This window comes from Larus michahellis, chromosome 3, assembly GCF_964199755.1.
Source record: "Larus michahellis chromosome 3, bLarMic1.1, whole genome shotgun sequence".
Taxonomy (NCBI): Eukaryota; Metazoa; Chordata; class Aves; order Charadriiformes; family Laridae; genus Larus; species Larus michahellis.
Genome location: NC_133898.1, coordinates 71,309,843 through 71,336,412, shown reverse-complemented (window position 1 = coordinate 71,336,412; position 26,570 = coordinate 71,309,843). Strand labels below are relative to the sequence as shown.

General features: G+C 41.0%; 1 protein-coding gene across 5 annotated transcripts in view; it reads right to left on the bottom strand.

Moving 5' to 3' along the window:
* The window catches only part of SAMD3 (sterile alpha motif domain containing 3), a 46,665-nt gene extending 34,865 nt beyond the window's left edge, over positions 1 to 11,800 (bottom strand). For 4 of the 5 annotated variants that reach the window (XR_012586228.1, XM_074580742.1, XM_074580741.1 and 1 more), the window contains exons 1-4: positions 11,579 to 11,800; positions 11,366 to 11,471; positions 10,419 to 10,608; positions 5,832 to 5,942 (exon numbers count right to left, since the gene is read on the bottom strand). Coding sequence is in view for 4 of the 5 variants with exons in the window: in XM_074580742.1 (XP_074436843.1) it covers positions 5,832 to 5,942; positions 10,419 to 10,608; positions 11,366 to 11,444 (380 nt within the window). In the remaining variant the exon portion in view is untranslated. The remainder of the gene's footprint in view (positions 1 to 5,831; positions 5,943 to 10,418; positions 10,609 to 11,365; positions 11,472 to 11,578) is intronic. The other variant, XM_074580743.1, reaches the window with a different exon arrangement.
* Between the last annotated feature and the right edge of the window lie 14,770 nt (positions 11,801 to 26,570).

Here is a 26,570-nt window from a genome sequence, read left to right as displayed (position 1 = left end):
CCTAGTGCTTGATAACATCTTTTAGCTTTTCAGTTCCCGCTAAACGTAAGGGCAGGTGTCCTTCAGATTGAACAAGAAGTTACCTGCAGCAGCGTTAGCTTCAGCAAGGCTGGGAGGTGGGAGCTGACAGACACGCCAGAGCTGCCCATTTCCCGGAGCAACTGCAGTTTCAGCTTTCCCTGCGGTATCCTTTCTATAGAAATCACCAGGTTCGGCAGGAGCACAAAGTTACAGCCAAAATTAATCAGCTTTAAAGAAAGTTTGTGAGATGCAAACGCAACCCTCTTCTAGAGGGAGCGGAGGATCTTTTGGCTGTTTCCATTCTGAGGAGCTGCATCACACAAGCGAAGGCTCTGCACTTCCATCTCACGCGAGGGCAGCAGCTGTAGGTTACAGATGGGGGAGAGAAAGTGCTCCTTGGGGAATCTGACTGACAGAGCTGCCAGATAAATCAGGCCATTTTAAAGAAACGGGGTTTATTTGCATTCACCCATGTAAGATGTGTTATACTGTATCCAAAGAATTTTATGTGTTTGGGTTTTTTTTGTTGGTGGTGTTTTTTTTATGACTTTGCTAGACCTTAACAAGGCAATGCAGTTAGTATCTCCTGCAAGTTATTTGTAAGACTTCGCTTATTTCTGGTGTGGAAAAATGGAGATTTAATTTTTTTTTCCCTGCAAACTTTTGTGGATGACTCACAGCTCTGTATCAGTAAATTCAGCTCTGCTGACCTTAAGCAGTCCAAAACCATGAGTCCAGTTGCTTTGACTTCCAAAATATTGAGGCAACAAGCACAGAGAAGTGATTATCTTCATGTAATTCACAGTATTGTGAGTATTTTAGTTTAGTTTAAGTTAGCATTCCAGAATTTTAGGATGTCGGGTAATGGTAGGACCAGAGGGAATGGAATAAAACTAGAGATGGGTCGATTCAGACTGGACATTAGGAAGAAGTTCTTCACCATGAGGGTGGTGAGACACTGGAACAGGTTGCCCAGAGAGGTGGTGGAAGCCCCATCCCTGGAAGTGTTCAAGGCCAGGCTGGATGGGGCTCTGAGCAACCTGATCTAGTGGGAGGTGTCCCTGCCCATGGCAGGGGGGTTGAAGCTAGATGATCTTTAAGGTCCCTTCCAACCCTAACAATTCTATGATTCTATGATTGCAGCTTCCTGCTGCAATGACAGAGACATGAAATGCTGTCAAAAGAAAAAAGCGGCAGAAATTCTTGCAACCATATAAATTGAAAACCTAAATTTAAAGAATCTCCCCCAAACCCTACACAAACCAAACCCCACAGATACAACAGTTTTTGTGAAGATGGAGTAATAATTGAAGTGAAATTATAAGGAATCATTGAAGTAAAAAAATGAGAAATTATTTTTCTGTTACGATACAACATTGAACAGGGGAATCTACTGCTGAAACAATAAATAGCTTCAGAAGCAATGAGACAAATTAATGGAAGAAAGATGCAATCAATCACTGTTAAAAATAATGGGCTAGATGCTATTTGTGGTTTTAGAATCCCTAAACATTAATTCTCGTGAAGGTATAATCAAAGGAAGCATCTGACATCTATACTTCTGAACAAAACAGACAGGCTGTACTTCTTTTCTTCTACTACTGACCATTGTCAAAGACTCAACATGGTTTTTTTAATGCCTGCTTTTCATGTCCATATGAACTAACTGAAAAAGAGATCATCACATCTACTGGAAATAATTCTGATGATATCAACAATAAGGTTTCTGCATGGAAACTAAGTTATATGAAGGGGCACAGTCCAGCTGAGGTTGTCTTTGTAGGACTGTAGTTGCATATGTGTATATATGTATACATATAAAACTAATATTTCATCTCTTGTGTAAAGGGAGCAAAATAATTGACTAAGAAACAGTTTTTCAGGCTAGCTACTCTGTATTTTTTCTTTTCGTTTTAAAGCACAAGCATAAGTGTTTTTCTGATAAAACACATTAAACACAGACCAACGGTATCGATGTGTGGGTAATGGGGAAGCAAAGGAAGGAGCTCAATAAAGATCATTAGCAGAAATATATGTCAAAAATAAAACGCAACTCAGGTGCAGCTACTCAGTAGCCAGTGCAATTGCCCGCAGTCCGACCGAACTAGACTGTCCTAGCTGAGGAGATGTACAGCATCGTTAATGTGGCTCCGTGCTCTGCTCACCTCCAGCCCCTATCGGCGGGGCGTTATTAGTTCAAACGTTGCACGAGTGCCCACTGGCAAGTGCCCAACCTCACGAGGGCTTGCAGCAGGCAAGCTGGCTTCACTGAGCCAGCGGACGAATGGTGGTTTGCAACCACGCGGGCCGGCGCGGCCACCTTGGAGATGGGAGACAAAATAAATATTCCAACTCATTGTCCTTGGTATCATTTCTATATACTGTCCAATATACTGCCAATGCTGACAATGGCCGTATTGGTATAGGAACAATTAGCAGGCTCAGGTTTAGTTAAGCACTGACCACACCTTCCAAATTCACAGCAAATAGAGAAGTTCAAGGCTGTCAAGGCTGCCCAGATCTGTCATCCCGCTTGCAGGCACGTAGACCTGCTCTGAGCAAATTACTTCAAGGTGTTCAGACAATAAATCTGTTACACAACACTTAAGAGCTACAGAACACATTTTTACAGAAAGAATAAATGTACAAATAAACCTCCACCAGGACATCACTCCTGAAGGAAAACAGCTGGACCGTCATATTGGAAAGAGCGAGAAAGGGATATGTTAGGGATGTCATTTGATAAACAAACACCTTGAGGAAAGGCAGACAGGACATATAAACCAACCAATAAAAGGCTGGTTTTTCACAGCAGAGTCAGGTATTTACAAGTAATGACAGCCTCTGTCTTAGCAACAAGATAAACACCAGGCTGCTAGGAGCCATCAAACTCTGCTGGTACTCCGACACAAAAAAGCAGGTAAAGGGGAAACGTATTTATTGACTCGTGCTCTGCAGCTATCTTACTGTTTTCACAGAAAAGCACTGCTCTAAGATTAATTTTCTTGGGAGATTAACAAAAAGACTGTCTGTTTTCACTTCTGTAGTTGCTAGCAAAGAGTTATTCCATTGAGGTAACCTGCAAACCTCATCTGGCTATACGTACGCACAATTTCAACACATGAAAAATACAACTATACAATTGCTGCATCCACTTACTCTTTATTTTTGTGTTTAAAAAATCTGCTTTGATATTTTTGTAGTATTTAGTAATACAGAAAAGTATATTTAACACAGCTGTTAGGACTATCTACATAGGAAAGATGCAGAGAAACTTTGAGGCAATTCACCAGCGCTAATAATCCATTCAAAGCAAAACCATGCCAGATATTGAAGCTGTAGTTACGTGGGTCTTTTTGTCTTTTTGGGGTGGGGGGGGGAGGAGGAGGGGAGGAGTGAAGGTGGAGCTGCACAAAAAGTTCTTTTTCAGATGGGATAAATGAGGATACAAGAGGCTATGAGTGTAGCCCTGGCCAAACATCAACCATCGGAACTGTACATTTAAATTAACCCCACTGAATTAAACTAACCCTGGCAGAAATGACTGTATAAGTGCTTATACAAACTGCTTTGTCACCAAATAAATGGGTGAGGTGGGAACCTCCACTAAAGAAAAGTGGAAGTTGTCATTGTTCTTAGCTGCTTTTCCAAATCTGGCCTGGCTGATGGGAAATGGGTACCTACTCTCCTTCTTATTCAGAATAAGACAGTCCAGAGGTGTTTTATTTGCAGAACCCCTCCCTATATTGCTACCGTTTCCCTTTCCCCATTAGTTAAGATGAGAGACTGGGGGGGAGAAACACATGCACAGACTTTAAAAATTCCAAATTTAAAGCAATGGAGAAAACTCACTTCTTGCTATAATAGAAATATCAGATTAACATTATGCAGAAATACAAAAAATAGCCACCATTAATCTGACATGAAAACCCACTTTTCACCATGGCACATAAATCCATAGGCTGGAAATTAAGTGAAAAAACAACCAACCAACCCACCCACCCACCCAGCTTTCAAAGTAACTATATTAGTAGAATAGACAGGGGGGTTACTTATATACTCTAGGCTAAGAATCTATCATTGTATTATAGTCAAAGTAACTTTTTCTGTCTCAATAATCAAATTTCTAAAACAAACACCTTGTTCAGCCCTTCACAACCTTCTTATAGCTGGCATAATCCCCTCAAGCATATAAAACATTAAAATTTTCCATCAGTTGCTGAAAATGCAGTGAGTGAGTGCTGTAGGGAAAGGAAGGCAGGAAGAAAACAGAAAAAAAAAAAAAAAATACCGAACCTAAACTCCGTAATATCACATTTATCAGTATGGGTCAAGTCATAGACATACCTAAGTAGCAACAAATACATATAGCTAAGGATGAACCTAGTGCAGCACTTCATGGATGCAAGGGCTGCTCAGTTCCATCCTCTTAGTCAGTTAAAAGAGCTGTTTTGGAGAAAGACATTTGCCAGCTTCTCATCTGACCTTTAAAGAGAATCCCTCATAAAATTTACTCAGAACTTCAAGACTACACATCATCACAGCTCCACTGACTTTTAGGGCATCTACTACTTCACCGAGAAGGGGCACTTCCATTTACAGTGGCAGACTTCCCTCCTCTTCTGCTTCTTCGCCCCAGGGTAAATTGTCACTGCTCTTTTGCAGTCCCTTTCCCTTAACAGGCCATTAGGGGCCTTTGATAGTTCCTACTGACAACATTTGCTGAGAACATTTCCTAAAACCAATCTATTCTGGGTTACGCTGATTCACACAACCCATTTAAAACTCTTTATACAGCAAAAGGCAAATTACTCATCATTAATTTGAAATAAGCATCCTTTGGTAATAAAAGCTAAAAACCATCATTGCAAGAAAATTTTAATGGTTTATTGTGAGGGTTATTAAGTGATTTGGGTTTGTTTCATTGGCAACAATGCTGACAGGATCTTTGGCATTGGTTTTTTTTTTTTTTTTTTTTGTAGCTGCATTTTAAAAGTGTTAACTACGTGATTTAATAAGCCCTCTCCTCTGTTTCCCAGACAGCCTTATCCCTAACTCCTTGTTACTTTTTTGAAGTGATAAAATAGACATTTTTACAGAAAGACCTCACCTTAAGCCATCAGTCACATCTATGGGGGAGAAATTATAGCAGGCAGGAACGAAGGGGGGTAATGAGCAGCAGAGAAAGCTTCGCAAACTAGAAAACTGTTTCCTCGAAGAGGAATGAGACTCTTTCAACACTAAATGCCCATCTCAAAGGGGAAAAGCATATGTGGGAAAAAAAAATGAAAGAGAAAAAAACCCCAACACACCAAAACCTCCTCCCCTTGCCTCCAGCTTAAGTCGACACATTTTGATGCTCAAGGAAAATGAGTGTGCAAAAGGAACCAGCATGCCTACCTTCCCAAGTGCTATATTTAAGGCACCTCAAGCACATGATATTTTTGTATAGCCATAGTGCACTCTGTAATGATTAATTTGCCAGATTGCTATGGAAAACACATCTTTAAAAAAGGATTTTTAAAAACTAGACAAATAAAGACAGACTTGTGTCTCACCCTCTGCATGAGACATGAGACCGTGAGCAACGACTAAGGATATAGAGCAGAAAAAATACCATTTGGCTATTGCTTTCAGGCAAATCCTAATAAATTTCTGCTCCTGCTGTTTTCTAAATACACTTGAACCCAGCCTCCAATAATTAAGATCAATTTTTATAAAGTATGTGTTTACTTTTAATAAAGCAAAAAGAAACGTGTATGTCATTTTCAAAAGGTAAGGAAAATTTAGTAAATGCATTATAAACTCACTTTTGCTTTAGCACTCTGTGATCAATTAGTCCTTCTTCATTTTCAGTTGTGCACAGATATTTTTTCTGCTCCACAGGACGAGAAGAATTTAACATTTGTCTGTCAATAGCCCTGAAAGAAGAAGGAAAAAAAAAAAAAAGAGAGAGAAAAGGAAGGGGGAGGGAGGAAGAAGATTTTCACCATCAAGTTTTGTGCAGCATATAGAAAAGAGGTATTTTAGGGTTCTAAAACATCAGTGACAGAAATAGAAAAGGAAAAAAAATTAACTTGTTGAATAGTCATGATTTTACATGATGCTGATGTCTCTTAATCAATCTCTCAGTTCAATTATCAAACTCTGACAAGTTAAAAGGATAACTGTAAATAATACTGCCTAGTGATATCCTAATTACTACACGGTTACAAAACCCCACAAAAATAAATCTTCTCGGCACTGCAGGATAACTGCCATCTTCATGGCCTGGCATCCCCTAAACTCTGGGAATAACTAACCATTACAATATGCGAGGGCAGGGGAAGATTTAGAGTATGGTAAGGTGGTTTCTATTCGACTAGAATCTTGAACATGCTTTTGTTTTTGAGGGTTAAGCCCTTCTTGAACTTTTGGGTCAGCTTTACACTTCTCTCGAAAATCCCTGAATGCCACCTGGTCTCACATCCCTCTGTTCCTGGCTGTCTGCTCCAACTCTAGCCTGTCACTAGTACCAAAAACTCCAGTTACCCACTTTGCTATCTATATGCCAGTTTGAAACGCTGGCATTTAACCTGTGCATCTACCTCTCTCCCTCCTTATTTTCCAGTCATTTCTTCTTCACCCTTTGCTTGTAGAAGCCAACATCAATGGTTTCACCCTGCACAGGGGCAGGGCAGAGCTAAGATAGGGGCTGCCATTAAGCTGTCAAGAATTCATGGCAGTCATCAACCATTTTTTGGCTTGCAGACAATGAGAGAGGTTGGTAACAAAGCTAGTAACTTTGCTAGCCAAATCCTAGAGGCTCTTCCCTGGGTTTGTAATTTTTGCCATAATCAATTAGGCTAAACATCTCCTGAGGAACGGGGAAGAGGGAACACGATTACAGGCATTGTTCAATGTTAGCATATTGCGTACAAACAGATGTCAGTCAACATCAAACACAGATTCACTTCACTCTACCAACAGGCTCTCCAGCTTCTCACTGAATCAATTAGGAAACAGCATAAAAATGTTCTTATTGAGGCCACTAAGGTGACACTATCAGAAGTTTCGCTAGTGCAAGTGCTGGTGCTGAAGCCCTACTGAGACTTGCTAGAACCAGGCTTAGGGAAATGTAAACATGCACTGAAAAAACTAAAGTTATGACACCTGGAAGTCTTTTTTTTGGATGGCACAGTTTCCTTTCTGTAACTCATCTCTTCAGAGACTCTGAACTCCAAAGATGCCTTGTAAATTGTCCCAGCCTCAGCTGCACTGACACATAAAAGGCTATTATTGGAAGTGACACTAAGTTTGCCAAGTTTGTAAGGGGAGTTTCCTCTTTTCATGAATCAGTACATCGCTTTTTCAGCTATCCAGTTAAAACCAGAAAAATGCAGTATGTTGTCTATATGGCTCCTACAAACAATTGATCTTGGAATTGGAAAGCATCTTGATATCTACCTGGTAACATCTGCGTGAGCTCCTCATACACACATAAACACAGTTTCTGCTGCATGACCCAGAATGCTTCCACCTTACCTGTAACAGACACAAGATGCTATTTCCGTGTCCTAATCCATGATGCTGGAGATGTAAGTCACATTCAGTGTTCCTTCACAAATCCACACAGACCATGTTCACCTACCATACTCAAAACTCCGTGTCCAACAAACGACTTTATTTCTGTTCCTAGCAGAGAGGTGAGCTAAGTACAACTCACACGCAGTTAGAAGGCTTGCTAAGGACACCAGGATAAAGAGGCGGCCAGCCAGGAGTGCACCAATGAGCACTGCAGATAGCATTCATGTCAGAAATACAATAGGGAAATACACTGGCAGCTCTTGGAAGCTCCACAGTGATTTCAGCTGACCCAGAAGACGACTGCTGTGGTGCTGTTTTCTCCCCCGCCTCTTTGGCTGACCAATGCCTTTTCCACTTTGGCACTGGTACTGCCAGGGTGAGCTAGTTCTGAGAACTGGCCTTGCTGAGGAATAATTCTGCAAAACAGAAAAGGCGGTTGGTTTTCACCTGGGCTCAAGCACCGCAGGAGAAGGACTAGTATCACTCAGACTCAGTTTTCACAGCTGTCCCCTGCCACTGTGGGACCACACTCAGCTACGGATGCTACTGTGAACTTTGGTGCCATGACTTTGCTCATGAGACCGAGACTGCAATTCAGCCTAACGTCACAGAGCAAAAGGCAAAACGTGAGTTCACTTCACATACATGATCTATGAATTTTTGTTTTTTCCACATATTCTGTTCCTCTGTGTCAAAGCAGTTTACAAAAAAACTATAATTTTGTATTTCAAAATAGTGTATTGTACACTTTATTCTAGTCATGAGTCCTTGAATTATGTCAAAAGAAATTAACTCTTACAAGATTTTGTTCAAGACGTACCGAACAGACAACATAATTTCAAACTACATCACTAAGACAAGCACTCCAGAGTTAAGAAATGAGAGTCACAGCTACCTGCATAGGAGGATACAGCTTTTAGTTTTATAACAAATATAATTTTTATTGTAGGAGCTTTTTCATCATTCTATACCCCAAACTGCATAGAGCAACTTTATTTTTTACTCATCCTAAAATACATGACTGAATGCATTTCTTAAACCTGCTTGATCTTTAGTCTGTGGTTCTTAACTCTGAGAGAGAAAATGTTTCAGAAACAGCAGTTTAGTTACCTAACTTCCCTGTAAATAGAGGAATACCAGCATCTTCTTTTCCAGGCAAGAAGGCTAGGTAGGGAAAGATTTTAAGGTAAATTATATTCACTAATATTTGAGATTTCCAGCATTTGATTTTTTTTGGAGTTTGCGGAACTTCACAGAAAAGCTGTGCCCTCTGCATGCTCTTTGTGAGACAGTAAGGCCTAACTTGCAGGGCTTGGGAAGCACATAGGGAACAGTCACACCAGAGACACAGTCTAGCCAAACATCCCTGACAAAGTCAAGGGTGAAACCTAAATATCTGAAGCAGCATTCAAACTGCTGAATCCCCCTGCTTAAATCACTATGTATCTACCACACTTTGGATGAAGCACAGGGCCCAGATACAGTAGCTTTCTTCACAGCAGACACCAGCTCTACCTCCAAAGATGAAGCTTCCTATGAATCAAGTGAGGCAGGACCCTGGTACAGAGAACTGAAACTGGCTGTGATTGCATACTTCAGGTCTATGATAAATCATACATGCGGTCACATTGTCTTCTTCCTGCACCCCCCTCTTCCCTCCAACGATGCAGGACTATTTACCCAGGGGTTGCAGGGGTTTCATAAATAATTCCACAAGCACTAGAGGATGTATCTACGTGAGCAGTTTAGTTCTACTAATGAATGCAATTTGGTTGGAAATAACCCAGTCACCGTTTACCATGCTTTGGTTTGTGCTGTGAAGTCACCTCAGAGTATGTGACCTGGACTCCTTTTGGATGAAGGCAAACGCTACAGAGAATGCTCTACAGATCTGCTCCGACCGTGCTACTGCTGTGTACTAATGCAGGTTTAGTGCCAGTCCTTTCCTTCGAAAAAGTGCATTTTGCATCCATGGCAAGGCATTCTCTCCTGTCAGGATTCTTGGGCTTAGAAGAGACGCTCTGAGAGCTCAGGATGTCTCTCCTCAGGCAAGACTTCCAGAAAAAAAATAATCCTGCGAGACTTACAGTAGATCAGAATGGAGGGGAGGGGAATGGAGGGAATGGAGGATAGAGGGGAACCACACCAACCAACCAACCCAAAAACCACAACCAATCTACACCAAAACACTCAACCAAAAAAAAAAAAAAACCAAACCACAAACAAACAACCTCTGCCCCGCCCCCCCACAAAGAAACCCCAAACTAACAGACAAAAAAGAAAGAAACCTGCTCAACCAAGAGGCAGAACATGATCAGTCAAGACAATCTCTGTGGGATTTGTTTTCTAAAAATCTATCTAGTTCCACGCGGTGGGATTATTAAATGCTTACACCGAGATCAATTTCAGAGCTTCCTTTGAGAGACTGAATTTAAATATATCCGTGACACAAACACTATCTCTGGCTAAACCATGATTTCACTTGCAAACATTTAAAAGTAAGTGCTCCAAAAGCTTAATATTGCAAATACAGAAAATTTTAGCCATAGTGGAAGTTTGACAATGCTTCATCCAAATGAAAACTAGGTCCTAAAACTGGAAATTAAGAGCAGCTTAAATTAATTAATGGTTTTGTTCAGGAATGTTGATGTCCTGTTTAAAACCACAAGGTAATAACCTTCATTTGCTTTTCACATGTTGTTAGAGATGATCAAAGTATAAAAACAGTTACAACTTAGAGCCGAAGAGCTAGCAAATGCCAATTTTAAAATGCTATGGAAAGAACACAGCTATACCCAGACTGGTATTTTCTGTGCCGTGTACAAACTTACCCACTGATAACTTCTGGAAATCTTGGAGAAGCTGTTTCACAAGAGCGCGTAAGGGATTCTAGCCCACTCTTTTGTTGCTGGTATTTATGAATCAGGTCCATCAGCACTGCCTGGTGCCCAATCTTCTTCACCAGCTGCTGTACCATACGATCATTAAGAGCCAGGAGAGCTGCTCCGCTTACTTCTTCTTCTGCAGATTGAAGGGGATTAAAGAATTACTGTGAAATAACTTTATAGTTACAGTAACATTCTCTATGCCTAAAAACATGATGATGGAGGACAGGTCAAAGGCAATGATGCTTTCTACTGCTGATGGTCTTCTTCAACTGCTAAAAAGATGATCCTTAGGAAAGGATACTGTCCTTTCCCAAACAGTGCCAGGAGTCCTGGTCCCTCACCAGATACCTTCCCCTGAGAAAAAGCCAAGTCTGAAGCATACAGAAGCAGTGAGCCGACTATTTTAATGCTTTAAATCAGGCCTTGCTTAGACCCCAGCAGATTGTTACTTCATTAATGAAGGACAGCAAGCTTTTTAAGAGAGCACACAACAAATAGCCTGTTCGCATAACAGTTTCTCATGCACTCTTCTGTAGACTGTTTATATACTCAGACATAAAACATTTACACACTACAGCTGCATTATTTCAAAAGGTTTATACAATATAAAATAGGCCCTGTCAAGCCTTTTAAACTGCCAGCTCTGATTTGAGGTGTATCTATTTATATGCAGGCTTAATCTCATCCCCCAGCGTTTCTCAGAGACTTCATAATAAATCGGCACACTTATTTTGATTTATCAGATCTATGTCAGTTCTCACTCTAATAAATTTCTGTAAAAGTCTAAAGTTAGCATATATATACATGCCCCAAACCAAGGTAGGCAGTGCCAATTAAAGGCATAGAAATAAACACTAAACAAAACCCACACAAACAACAAAAATGCTTACCACGAAACTTAGGAACTAGTTCTGCTAAATTTCTCTGTCTCAACCAGTTGCAGACTTGATCAACCGACCAATTTTCCATCTTCAGGTGTTGCAATGCTAAATGTCACTGTGAAATGAAAAGAGAGGATTTTTTTTTTTTTTATGCTGAACTCGAAACTGAACTCCAACATTTGATAGGGAAAAAATGCACTCAGGAAATAATGCTACATTTACATGCTCTGAAGAAAAGTAGTGCGAAATAATCCAGCTAATGCCTGTTGCAAGTGGCAGTTGCCTTGGATCCCTTTCTTCACCTCCTCTCCCTTCCCTGCTTTCCCTCTGCTCTAAGAGACAGCCTCATTCCTTATAAAACACGACCTGCTCCAGTACCATTAACACCCAGGTTTCCACACAGAGAAGAAAAAAGGTGTGAAATTCACCACCACCACGCTCATCAGGAAATGGCTGATGTCTTACAGAAAGAAAGAAAAAAACCCCACCCCACCATCAGAGAAGAGTCTGTCACATATATGTCTATGGTAAATCAAGCACCTTAACCCTCTCTGCACCACCGAGGAGCCGGTACTCAATCGAATACTTAACCCTCGATTACCAACAATTCGGGGCAATAAAGCTGCTGGAAAATGGAGGGGAGGGGACTACTCCTCCTGTTATTTGCTAGTCCTATCCTTAAGGCTCCAGGGCTCCCTGGGAAGATGCTGCTGGTGCCCTGGGAAGGAGGAGCGCTGGGAGCTGGTACCCAGGAGCCGACGGGGCCGGAGGACGGACACCGACACCGACCCCGACCCCCGGGTGGATCAGTCCAGCACGTACCGTGTACCCCTTCCACCGAGGACTGGCTTGAATCGCATGCCAAAATCAACAGCAACGTCCTCAAGAGAAAGAAGATGATTACTTATAAAGACAAAGCTTGTTCTACTCTGCCAACTCCTTGACAGCAGAAAACTCTCTCCGAGGATGCTTTTCTTGTCGACGTGTTTTAACTCTACTACAGAAAGGAGCACCAAGTGCTCCATGACTATGCTTGCAATCCACAGCAAACAACATTAGAGGAAATTATTCAAGCAAGTTTTTCAGATGAGAACGCAAGTGCCTGGCATTGTTGGCCAAACATTTCCTTTCTGAAAATACATCCATACACATACCCCAAGTCTGCAGCGAACTCCAGGCTAGCATGAGGATTCACCCACTCAAACCTCATCAGGATCTTGTCCACCACACTACAAAAAAAGCTGCACACCATCCTTGAGTAAAAACATTTCCGTTTCCATCCTTCAACAGCAGAGACCCCCAAAAGAGATGCACTTCAGCTTATGCTTTTGTGCCAGTAGACTTCAGCAACTTAAAAGGGTTAAGAGGAATGTCTTTCTGAATTACAGGAGTGGATTTAATTTGATATGACAACAGTAGCCATACAACTCCTCCCCCAGGCTAAGCAGCAATAACAGGGTGTGAAAAGTCATTATTTGTTGAGAACTCTGGTGTAAATTAAAAATCACACCTTCCTGTCACACTTCTTACTTCCTTGCAAAGAGTAGGGCAAAAAAAGAGACTCAAAAAACTTGAAAGATAAAACCAAATGCAAAGCAGAAAGATACTTGCCTTATCAACCAAGCACTGTAAAAGTAGAGACACATTAAAATGGTGGAAAGGTCACTGCTTCATCCTCTAAGAAGACTGGCAGCCTAGAACAGTCCTGCTAAAGCAGACAAACAGGTACCAATGTCTCAGAAAGTGTCAAGCAAACTACAGCCATGCACAACAATATGCACATTCAGCCCTGTGTGGCTGACTCTACAGCAAAATGTCTGCTTTCACATGGAAATGCACACTTTAGGGGGGCAGGGAAGGAAGTGGTGACAGTTTAGAAGCTGTTAAAAAAAAAAATAATCAGATTATCTGTATTAAGGGTCACTACACACAAATACTTTGCAATGCTTCTCAAAAATGATTTCACTTACTTGCCATATACCATAGATAATGGAGCTAGGAAAACAGCACACCAGTCTTCTAGCAGCATCATGGAGGCAACGAGAAAAACTGAGAATGGATGCTGGTATTTGCCTTCATTAGTGATTCTGTTTATTACAGTAGCATCAAAAGACTCTGCTCAATGTGGTGAAACACGGGAATATCTATATTCTTCAATCAGCTCCTAAAAGTCGGAACAACAAAAAAAACCAACAGTGGCAACATTTTAAAGACAGCAATTTAGCAATTTAGAGCATGACTTCAAGTCAAATTCAGAACAGTTCTAACTGTGAGTGATCCCTATCTGTTAATAAATAAAGCCAATCACTGGAAACCGTTTCTTCAAATACCTGGGGTGAATGTTTATCATTAGGATCTAACCAGCCCTGGTTAATGAAATTAAGTAATGAAATTAATGAAAATTAATTTTCCCTAGGATGAGTCAGGACAACACTTGCTTTTACTGTAAAATCCTTCAGGACTGAAGGATCAAAATATTGTTTTTCAATCAGATCAGGCTAAAGACCTATCTACAGTATAGGTTTCTGCTGATGTAGTTGTTTACGCAGTAGCAAGAGATGAGGTTCCTGACCAGCACGCCTGTGCTGGCAGATCCATACTGCACATGCACTAATTTACCATGCAGCTTGTTTTACGAGAAGATATAACGAGCTACCATCAGCTTGAAGTGACACTTCTAAATGAATAAATCTGTATGTCAAAACATTTTAGAAACGAAAAGTGAGTTATTACATCTCCTTTACATGTTGACTTGTGAGAGAGTCTATGGCATCACAGACTACAAATACAACAGCCTTTAACAGGCCTCTACGTGGATGTCACTGAGGTTGGAATTAACATTAATTTTAGTACAAGAGTGAGGAATATGATGCATGCACATCTACACACCACAGCCATATGGTGCATTTTTACAGGGCCACGTCTCAAAGTTGCAGGCGTGACGAATAGGAATTGGTGCATACCGAAGATATAAGCAAAGTATCCCATGTGCATTTTTTTGACACTCTCCTAATTTGGTTTTATCTTTGTATGCATTACAGAGACTTTATTATTTTCTTTCCACTTACTACCAACCTATTTTAAAAATAGTTAAAAATACATTCAAGCAACTTTATAGAAGGCAGAATATGCGATCTTGGATAGAGTTCTGCCTTGTCATGAAAAGAACATCAGTTGTCCACAAGCCTTTTCAATAACATAAAGGCAAATACTCCAAGAGAGCACTTCTATCACCCTCCCGACTCCCTGAAGAAAATGCCAACAACTTACTGCTGACATTTATCAGGCACACACTAGCACGAAGCTTTGCACTGAATGCTCACAGACATGGTCAAAAGAAACAATGCAAGGGGAGGGAAAGAAAATTCAAATACCAATATGGGAGCAAATCTTAAAGTGAACCATTCCATTCTCATTTCTATGCTCTTGTAGAGTAAGACTTATGCAGTGGCAAGGTCAGGAGACATACAAATGTATGGCAGATGCAAGAGAAAACTTGTATCACCTAACAGTGAAGAAGAAGATGATCTAGGAAGAAAACATGTTGTTACGTCCCGGTCTGACTATACTGGGCCTGGGAGAGGTCTGCAATGGTTCCAAGCATGAGATTAAGACACAAACAAGGTGAGATGCTGCTCACTGCAGGTTTATTGTTATTCCCCAGCAATAGTCACTGAGACAAGTGATAGAGTAAAGGTGGAAGTAGAGGAAAGGCAGAAAGGAGAAGCAGTATTATGGAGCACAGCAAGAGTATAGTGGCCACCACAGTCCCGACAACATCTCGTCAGTCCTCTGGAATTTCAGCAGCATCCTGTTGATCTGTGGATAGCAGTGGGGGTTCCAGTTCTCAAATTCTGGTGGGTCAATCATGCTGTTATAGTCCAGGTCGGTCTGTAGCTTGACCAATCAGCATGATAGTGGCCTTTGTCCAGCTAGTTGTCGTTTGACACGGTCACCCTATGAGCTCTTCCTGCAGCACTTGGCTCAGCGCAGCCATCATGCCTCAACAAGTTTGGGGTTAACAGGGTCTAGCCACTCTGATAGACAAAGGCCTATACCCTTTTCAGCTGTGGGCAACACACCTTTTTCAGCTGGGGGCAATCTTGGGTGGTGACTGATAAGCAAAAGAATAGTCTGCAGAAAGTGCTAAATAGACATAAGCAAGCTTCTTATCACCTGCAAGCCTGCCATCGATTTGCAGAAGCTTAAGCAAGCTTTGAGACAATTATTTTAAGGTTCCAGCCTCTCACACATGTACAACCATTGCTCAGCTGTAGATAAAGGGGAACAAGCCAGACAGCCCTTCTAAACCTTGATCAGAGTTAAGGGGAGTATCAAGGGTTCTGAACATGCCTGAATATTGAGCTTATCAAGTGGACAAACCACTCTGCTGCAGGAATTAATTCTGAAATTCTGAAGAATTTTATAAAAAATCAACTCTTTCTTTAATACGTGTGCTTCTGATTACTTGTGCCATTTCTAGTATCCAATTTTTTATTATATGAACTTTAAAAATATTTTAATCTGTACTACCTACAGTGCTACTGGAAAAATGAGCTGTTCCACTTTGACAAGAAGATTCAACCCAAATATCAAGTTCTTCTGTCTGTTACAGTTGTACAAGTTATTTGGTAATTTAAAAGGAAGAAAAGAAAGTTCACTTGACTTTGTTTTAAGGTGATTTAATAGTGATGCAGTTGAGACTCTGTCCTTGCTATCACTGGCAACAGTGCACAAGCCGTGAAATATTACATTTAGCTGTAGAAGAAAACACCTTTATTTTTTTTTTTAAGAACACAACTTCTGGAAATTAAGCCCCTGTAAAATCAAATCCTTTTATATTCAACTTTAAGAAAATTGCATCAAATTAAAAATACAAAGTTACTTGATATTGAGAACAGGGAAAAAAAAAAAAAAAGTAAAGGTTAAAAATTCATGAATCACAAAAATGAAATCTCCACAATATACCACAAAGAAAGCAATCAGACTGAAGGTCTTCAGTACAGCACCGGGACTGTTCAGAAAACTAAAGAAAAAAATAACTTCTTCTTGTAAGTGATATCACACTGACTTTTCTTTTCTCCCAGAAGTATGAATTTCTCACCAGGACCATCAGTGCTATTGATCAGGTCACTCTTCGCTGGCTTAGCAAAGGACTCCAGCTCCCGTCACTGAGCAGTGCAGAGACCTCTGACACTTAAACTCGGCAGTGTGATTCCGCAGTACCCTAAATCACAGCAGCCATAATCCACCCCTCTTCTTTGCAGCTATTCCTGTGATCATGCAATCAGCAGCAGTGCCGGCTAAGCTGAAAATATACTTTTTTTGGTATGGTAGGTTTTGGATGGATCAGTGCCTTTAACCAACTCCCTGGCCAATTGGGTGAAAATAGAAAGTGGAACCATATCCCTAGATTCATCAAGGCATAGGCTTATCATTGTTACAATGCATTATAGCAATGAAAGTTTCTATCTTAATGGAGCATTGACTGCAACAAACAATTGCACATCTCTATCAAACAAATCAAGATTTTGTCAGTGACTCAATTGTTCCCGAAGTCAGGATCTCCCTGAGAGGGGTCTTCACTGGTGCCTGTGAAGTGTACTGTCATTGGGCACAGCCACACATCTGAGATAGCCCAACGTCAAAAATAGCTACTAGCTACATCCAGAAATATTTACCAGGCAGCAAAGAAACATGAACCTCAACAAAGTTTTTGAATTCTCCTGGCATTTGATCAGTTGGATGAATCAGCGGAGTAGAGGAGTGAGAGTTACTGGGAAGACGTATAAGGAAACCCTAAAACTGAACAAACCGCCCTCGTCAGTAAAGACAGGCGACTGCACACATTCAGTTTTGGCCAGCCAGTGAGAGCCTGTCCAGAGGTCCCTTTTCAGGTGGTCACTGCATAACTGGGAAAACTAGAGCTTGCTACACCTTATCAATAGTTAGTAGGATGCTCGCAGCACATCAGCACTTTCAAAGAGTAAAGCAAGTGAATGTGTTCGAAGCACAGGAACCAGGTCTGATTAGCTCAGGCCAAGACACCTCTGGCTTCTGTGTGGCTTGTGCTGAAGACAGACAGCCGTGGGGTGGCTGGGGGCACGGCCTGTCTCTCCTGCACCAGCGCTTCCTCCCTGCCCCAGCGAGCTGGGCAGGACCAAGGAGTCATGCACACCCCCCCACAAGAGATATCGATTTCTTTTAGGAATAACTGAGTCAAAGAGTGGAGCACTGCTGCTAAGCACTGCGCGCTGCCACCTAGCACTTCTGGATTGCTGTCTTAGCATGATTGAGGATTGCTGAATTATATGGTTACTAACTGCTGACAGCACTCCTCCTCCAGTTTATCCATCACATGAATATGGAGATGATGATGAATAATTAAGGTATAACACATTTCACGATGCACATTTTTTGTTTTGTACTATTAATTCATAATGATGGATCCAGTCAGTCATGGATTTTTGTGTTAAGGAATTGTGTTGGCATATGAAGCCAGGTGAGCTGGGTATGATTGAGCTAGATGGTAAAAACAGAACAGGCTGTCTCATAGGAGTATTTTATACACTAGAAGCTGCAGTTTAACTAATTTGGCATCCATTGGTGCAACTCTTTAGGTATAAGGTGTTCTAAAGGATGAACGAAGTAATGCAGTATGGATCCAAAATAGATATCCCCACAGTGTGATTGTATTTATTTAGTTCATTGATGTTTAGGGGATACACAGCCCATTTCTTAGAATATTACCACACCAAACTGGTCATTACTATGCACTGCCTGTGTGTTGCTGTCTCTTTGTCATATCCAGATGAAGTCATGTAAACACTCCACATCTGATACCAGAACATTAGTTGAAACCACCAATGGAAAGATAATCAATAATCTCTATCTGCATGATGGAGATAGGGAACTGGAAATTTTAGACATCCATAAACTTCTATTTATTGTGATAGTGTAATCATGACATAAATAAAAGAATTTACAAGCCCACTTCAGAGGACTGTTTCATCCTGCTTTTTGTCTCTTTTTCAGCTATGCCAATTGATGGTGCCTTGAAGAAAGCCCTACCCCAAACACATCAGGGCCTAAATAAGTATAACCATTTGTTCTAGTGACAAGGGAGTAAATTTCCCAGTCTAAGGAACTACTGAGATTGTATCCTCAGACAGACTATCAATTAACAAGCCCACAGTTAATTGCTGTAATCTACACTTTTCAGGACTTCTGAATTATTTATGTAAAGAGGAACCCCTCAGTTTGAGAGATTCACTGGGGGTTGCCCCAGAGCCTCTTGGGTAGCACATAGGATACATGAAAACTGCTCTTAAATCCTTGCTTCAGATTAGTCTGAGCAGGGATTTGGGAATATGTTTTACACCTTCAACCTGTCAACCGTTACAGAATGGGGTGGGAGAGTTGTTTGGAGCGAAGGGGATGTCAGAAAAGGCCTGACCCCAGCTTACAAGTCTTCTCCAGGAGAGGGGCCAGGTGAGAATCTCAAGAGAAAGCAAACAGCTTACTCCAGGCTGAAGATAGGTAGATATAGTGCATTCAAAACAAGCATATAATGTTCATGTTATGCTTGTGTGCTGAATTAATGAAGTTAAGCTTGTTTTCCAAAATAGCTGAAAGGAACCAGCTTTGTGATTCAGTCTCAGGCAGTTACAACATATATGGGAAAATGTAAGGGTTCACTGATGTAGCTTTGTTTCACTCATTCTGTGGCTCCTAAACCTACGCATTTTATAAATAAATCTTTTCTGACTGTAGGTCTTGTTTGCATTGCAGACAGTCAGACTGAAGCAATACATCACCAAAAGAGGTGTGAAATTCTTCTGCATGTGTCTTAAGTAGAGTGCTAATGCCAAAACACCATTTCACCGTTAAAATGCTAATAATTTCAAGCAAATGCATATCCCAAACAGCTACACGCATTGCAATTTGTTTGTATTTAGTTATACACACTGTCCAAATGCAATAAAACATAAATTTGGTATACATTGTTCATCAGTCAAGGACAAGCAGTATACCAAGACCTTTTTTCCTCCCAAAAGTCACATTGGCTGGCTTTAACAAAACCAGGAATGAAGGCAGCAAATGGCACAGGGCTGCTTCTGTGACAGACTGTCGGTGTCGCCATATTCTGCATTTCATCTTTCTCTGACAAATACCAGGAAAATTCCATTGTGAGGTAATTTTTCTTTCCATAAATACATAAGAATATTGTTGTATTGATATTCCCAGTCATCGTTTTCTCATATGCATTATCCTTGGGATCATACCAAAAGAGAGCACAGTTTACTCACACACAGCCAGTATATACACGCTCACACACGTATATTAGTAAGCTTTTATGAATGCAGTAGTATGAAGATAGGCGCGTGCACTCAAGTATTTATGGACACCATACAATCATCGCATTTGTGAACAGAATGCAAGAAAACCTATTAAAATTACTTTCTTTTCCTTTTTGAACGAAAGAGCAGAATAACCATTTCTGTGAACACCCAAATCTAATTAAACATACTATATTAACTTTATGTAAGTAAATAAAGTCCTTGGGATTTGTTACTCCTATGTTTCACTGTATCTGTTATTAGGTATATTACTATCTTGGGATATATTGTGAGATGTTACTAATGTAGCTGTCAAAGACAGCCTCGGTGGATACTTAAAACTAGGCATTTATGAGAAACACTGTGATGTGGAAACCATGCTTAGTATAGAATTAAAAAACTTTCAGAGATGAACATGTTTTTTGGTCCAAAACTTTATGCTAATTCATGTTATTAAATATATATATATCTGTGTGTATATATATATCTTCCCTTTTCTCATTGTTTGATTAAAGAGAAAGTACTATGCAGACCCTTTGCCTGGCAGCTCCCTTCTGGATGCTCTGTTGCTCAGCTGACGTAGGCCCTGGGGGTGCTGCTGAGAGACAGGCCACTGACACCAAAAGGAGCTGTCTCTGTCCCCTTTTCTGCCTCCTCCTTCTCCTGCCCACACTGCCCCCACCCCTCCTACCGGCACAAATGCTCTGTGGCCCCACGAGCCAGACCGGGGGTCCAACACCACTGAAAACTGAGAAGGTGGTGCATTTTCTGTCACATCTGGTCCCCCGTCAGGTTCATTGTACAGTCGTATACACAGTCATGTACACGTATTTGTGCTGATGAAAGGGAGGTGGTGGCACAAAGATGGCAATGAGCTACCAGGGGTTTATGGGGGAAGACTTCTTTATTTTGGTAGCAGTGTTGGCTTAAAATATCTATTGAACTAGTGCCTGATTTAAATAAGGATGTAGACAAACAGTCATTTTGGAAAGAGCTGCCCTGATGTGAAGCGTTACCTCCAGCTGCTTATTGTTTCTTGGCTTGAAAGCTGTTAAAACCAAGCTGTTTGGGTACTCCTGCATGCCAGTTTAGCTATGCAGTAGGTAATCACTGGCACAGTAGGCACGATACCTTAAGTCTCCACAGCTGTTTCTCACTATGACTCCGACCAAAACCCTGGACCTCTTGGAGTGGGTCCAGAGGAGGGCCACAAAAATGATCAGAGGACTGGAACACCTCTCCTATGAGGAGAGGCTGAGACAGTTGGGGTTATTGAGCCTGCAGAAGAGAGGGCTCCAGGGAGACCTTATTGCAGGCTTTCAGTACTGAAAGGGGGTTTATGAGAAAGATGGGGACAAACTTTTTAGCAGGCCCTGTTGTGATGGGATAAGGGATAATGGTTCTAAACTAAAAGAGGGAAGATTTAGACTAGGCATAAGGAAGAAATTTTTTACAATGAGGGTGGTGAAACACTGGACCAGGTTGCCGAGAGAGGTGGTAGATGCCCCATCCCTGGAAACATTCAAGGTCAGGTTGGATGGGGCTCTGAGCAACCTGATCTAGTTGAAGGTGTACCTGCTCACTGCAGGGGGGGTTGGACTAGAGGACCTTTAAAGATCCCTTCCTTCCAACCCAAATGATCCTATGATTCTATGATTTAGATGCCAAGTGAGTGAGTCTTTATCATCTGTAGAGTCACATTGGTCTCCATATTTGCAGCAGTTCTTACAAATCATACTGGCAGGAATGTCTGGTAAGGGGTGAATGAGGGGAAGTAGGACTTCCTGCAGGTTAGGGGCTGACTTGCCTCTGCGATCCTCCAGATATTTCACTTCATCCACGTCTTATTGCTCCCAGAGTCCTGGGCAATGGCCAGTACTGTGCTTTCTCCATTTTCCTGAGGGTGGTATCACTGCTTCTGTTTGCTCAGGCTCAGTCTTCTGAAAACTGAGTGTTCATCAGATCCAAGTTCAGTGCAGAACAGATTCAGTCTTTAGGCTTGATGTGAGTCTATGGGGCTCCATTTACATGTTTGCAGCAGAAATGGCCGGGGCAGTCAAGTCAGTGCATTGGCCGTGTCTTACTGCTGCCTAGCAGCTCATTACTCCCCAGTCTCAAACAGCCAATGGAAGAGAATGCATTCATGTCCACTTTAATATAAAGTCAGGGCTCAAATCCTCTTTGTTAATTTGACCTAAGTTGTTGGACTCCTTACTAATATACTAAAGGTGGGCACATAGGTTCCATTACCATTTTGGTGTGGATGAGATAATCTTTAGCCATAAGTGAGGGGAGGAGGGGAAAACCAGCATTACTAGGCAACTTGAACTATTTAAGACTGCTGGTATTTGGAATTTCTCACATTACACTTGCAAATCTGGTATTCCTTATAAGTGCAGACAGATGTTTCTTTTTTCATATCTTCTTGCCTAAGTACAGTTGGGAGATTAGGATCTTTAATAACATCCTCAAAATCTGGAGTCCTCCTCTTGCCACAGCGTGAGGCATGGGGTGCTGTAGTGCTGGAGCTCAGATGTCCTGTCACAGCTCATGCCAGTCCAGCACCGTGCAGGGCTGTGTCTAGAGCATGGCATAGCACAGGACAGGTTCTGCGTGGCTCTAAAAAGCGTGTAAGCATCTCTGCAGAATGTGGAGATGGGTTGCTTTTCATTCAGTATGACCCATGGACACCATGGTTCTCCCCCACTCTGTGGTCCTGGGTGAACCTTGGGAGAGCTCAGCAACGTTTTTGTCCTGCTGCCTGGTGCAGAGCGGGGAGGTGGTGGGGAAACACAGCTGCATAAGCAGCCTTGAAACGGGTCCTGACAATTATTTCTGTCCTCTTTTTTTTTTCTTTGAAAAAGCTGACAACCTCAGGATTGCTTTGCCCTTTACGTTGCCTTGTCCTGTGTCAACTAAGGGTTGTCCGTGTTCTTAATTGCCAGTGATGTACAGATGTTAAGATTAGATGGCTGAATGTATCTTTACAGCCTTAAAGTTTATGAAGTATGTAAAACTCAGCTATATCTTAAAGGGCTAAAAATAATCAATGCTGACAGTTATTACTTACATCATTAAAAATGTAATTAAGGCAATCAAAGGGTAGCACAGTGACTGCTAAATGAAGTTTCAGATGCTACCGCACAGCAATACATCTATCACACTTATTCTATGATTTTTATAAGTGCTTGTAAAGATACAAGGTATATTATCAATTACGTTTTGCAAAGCTGTCTGCCAATCCAGTTTTACTGAGAGGAAATAATTAGCTACATTCCCAGTTTTGACTCCTAGGATCTCTTGACATTAAAGAACTACACCAAACTGCTCCAAAGAGATTAACAGCTTTTCATCAGTATTTCTAAAATGCATGGCCCTGCTAGGGCAGTGAATTATGAAAGCAAGCCACAGCTAATTCTGCATTACTTTAAAATATTGAGCTATAAACTGGGTTAGTTTAAGAACTGTTTCACAACCACCTCAACCGTCTTTGCTGTACGGACAGCAAATTTCAGGAAAGAGACTCCTGAAAGTCCCTCTAGCTGCCTCTGTTTCTGTGTGTGTAAGTAATATTGTTAGAAAAACTCATTTACAATAGGAGTTCTGAGAAATAATGGGTCATGGTTCCCTATTTGGAAAGATAAAATAAAAGAATTGAAGTCAAAGGAAGTTTTGGATGAGTGAGAACATGAAATTTGACCCTAGTACATGGGCTGAAATAGCACGAGTGAAATGCTTGTGGCTGGGAAAAACAGGAATGAAAGGAACAACTCCAAATGTTCAAAAACTACAAGAGCAATACAGAACAAAACTGTTTTTAAAAGTTGCTTTATAGCCAAGAGTGTTAACGTGCTCGTTTGTGTCTTACAGGTATTGTTGGTTTTGACCAAACAGTGATCAAATTTTATAGAATTTTGGTATAATAAAAAGTATCATAGAAGACTGTTGGAGCTAACAGCTTTATTCAACATAAACAGGTCGTAAAAAAACAGGGGTTTTGTTGCACTTTTTATTGACAGTGAATTCTTGCTTGCTATTTTCCTCCTATTTTCTGATACTGTATTGTTGAAGGGCACCCTTATGTCTTTTAAAAGCAAAAGCAACAATAAACTGCTGGGTTCCATGTCCTTCCAAGAAAGAAAATAAACTGCCTTCTTGTACCTGCCTGCTGGATGCGCTCCTGGCAGAAAACCAGCCCTTATTTTATAAATATTTTTAAAAATACAATGTGTAATTGCTCTGGTGAAATGTCCCATGTTACTGCCACCGTCAATTAGCAAAAATGTTTCCCATTCAGCTCTTGTTGAAGCAGGCGATGAAGCCGTGCTCTGCTATGCTGGTTTCACACAGAGCTGTATTAGAGAAGGAAGAAAAGGACTGGAAGCACCATGCTAGCCCCTGTACCGTGTGGAGCCTACAGTTCTTACTTAATAAAATACTACTATTGTGGGCTATTTTTGATTATAGCTGAGACTTTAGACTCTAGTGTGGTAACACTGAAGTAAAACCATGTAGTCTCCATGGCACAGATAAGACTATGTCTGTATTGCTGTGTTAAGTCCCTGGGACTGTCCCTATGACCATGCCTTGTGCACCGCGTGGGACAGCTTGTATTCCCATCGCTACGGTTTGGGTCCTCACTGTTCTTGGACTGTGGGCTCCCCCAGCCTGACTGCAGGCTCAGTCTGCTCAGAAAGGACCAGGCTGGTTTCTGCTGCTTGGCCTGAGCCGGTAGAGATTGCACATTGTAGTTGATGAGGAATAAAATGGCATCAGTCTTGTTGTGCATGCAACCTTGGTGTCAAGGCATCTTGTCTGTGGATCTGCTGCTGGTAGTTGCTATGCAAAATTGATGGTTTCTGTGTTGCAAGCACTTACCTAGGACCTCAAGACACCTCTAGAGAAGTACATTTAGATGCCATTGATCTGGAGGAAGAGAAAGGAAGACTCTGCCACAAGACAGACTGGGGCAGTTCCCAAGTCCAGGAACAGACGAACTGCTTGAAGGGACGTTCTTGTCAAGCTAGCCCAGTTTGGCCAGGAGCAGTATAAAGCTGCTGGTTTTAATTTGCTGACAGAAGTCTATGCAGATCCCCTCATTTGATAACCAACATGGTATGTTCACTGTATAGGGAACCTCGAAGTCTCTCTCAGAACTAGAGATTTTATGACACAATAATTTGTCTAGGGGTTAAACGTGTAACACCCTGAAGTGGTGATGAAGTGGTTCACCTCTATGTGAAATCATGGCAGTTGATAACAGCATTTCCTTGGGGATAGATCTTCTCCCTTACTTTTGTTTGAAAAGGTCAACCCACACTGAAATAATCTGCATCAGAGCAAAGTTAATCTTTCAGTGGCATAAACTGTATCTGGTGCCCTGAAAATTAGAGTACTGGCTAAGTAGAGAGAGAGAGATCTAACTTTTAAAATAGGGGTGCTTTAAACATTTACTTTCTTTTAAATTATGCTCCTCCAATAAAAGGAATATAAGCTGTCGCTTGAAAGAATGGAGATTAGTTCCATAGCTGTATCAGTAGCTATAGTTAAAGCTGTATGTGAAGCAATAGTTTTAGTTACATTTATTCTTAACATACAAGGGGGTCATGGGAACTGGTGCAGTAGACTGGCAAAAGGAAATGTTAACAAAGCCATCTGTCAAGTTGCTCTAAAGCTTTGAGGCAGGACACTTGCCAGTTATTCTTTCTATGACTAACATTTTCCTAATTCCATGCAAAATTATGCATTAAGTGTTTTTGCTATAATCTCAGTGGGCTGCTATTATTCATTTATTTATTTATATGCATACTAAGACATCAACTGCCGTCAAAACAATTCGTTACTAGTTTAGACTTCCTAATACACCTGGGTTTTTACAGCTTTGAGTTACTAGTTTATCAGAAATTGCGATTCACTTTCAGCCCAAGGATAGCATATTTAATTAACATTTCACAAACCTTTTCCCATAATTCTACAGCTGGAAAAAAAATGAACACATATAATGCCTACCCCCAAATATTCCTTATGCTAAAATCAGATGAGGGATTAAATTTATTTCAAGTAAAAAAAATAAAAACAAAACAAAAAAAACCCGAAACAACTTTGTAAAACCCTGATGACTACTTCAGAAAATAAACTTGAATCATAGAATCACAGAATGTCCTGAGGTAGAATGGACCCACAAGGATCATCAAATCCAACTCTTGACTCCACACAGGGCAACCTAAAAGTTAAACCATGTATCTAACAGTGTTGACCAAACACCTGTTGGACACGAAAAGCTCAGGGCCACAACCACTTCCCAGGGGAGCTTGTTTCAGTGCTTGCAAAAAAGTAGGCATTAAAAGAATATGATCTGAAATTTGGCAGGATGGTACTCTTGGTATTTAAAATGTGTCTTTTCCATCTCAATAACAAAATGCCTGCATTGGCAAAGTTATAAATTGCCTACAAATCTCTGTTTTTTTTTGTTTTTCTTTTTGCCTTCTTTTTCCTGCTGGTAGTGTACTTAATGTTGGTGCTAGTCCTTTCAACACAGGCGTATGAAGGACTTTAAATTTAAAGCAAAAATAGTCAGACGATAAGTTGTTTTAAAGCTTGATGTTTCAGCTTGCGTATAGCATCCTGTTTCAAGCCAAACCCAGCCAGTATGGGGGTTAGATATTAGAAGGATACCTGCTTGAACCAAAAGCACCTACCTTCTTTGTCTTTGTAAACCACTTTATTTTGCTGGTGACAACTGTAGCTATGCCACTTTTACAGACATTTTATTACAAAGAGGTTTCTAAATTTACCGTTTGGTTTCATAGACAATTTATCATTCTTCTAAGCTTTATTATCAGGTTTTGCTCTCTGCATTTATTACCAAACTCCTG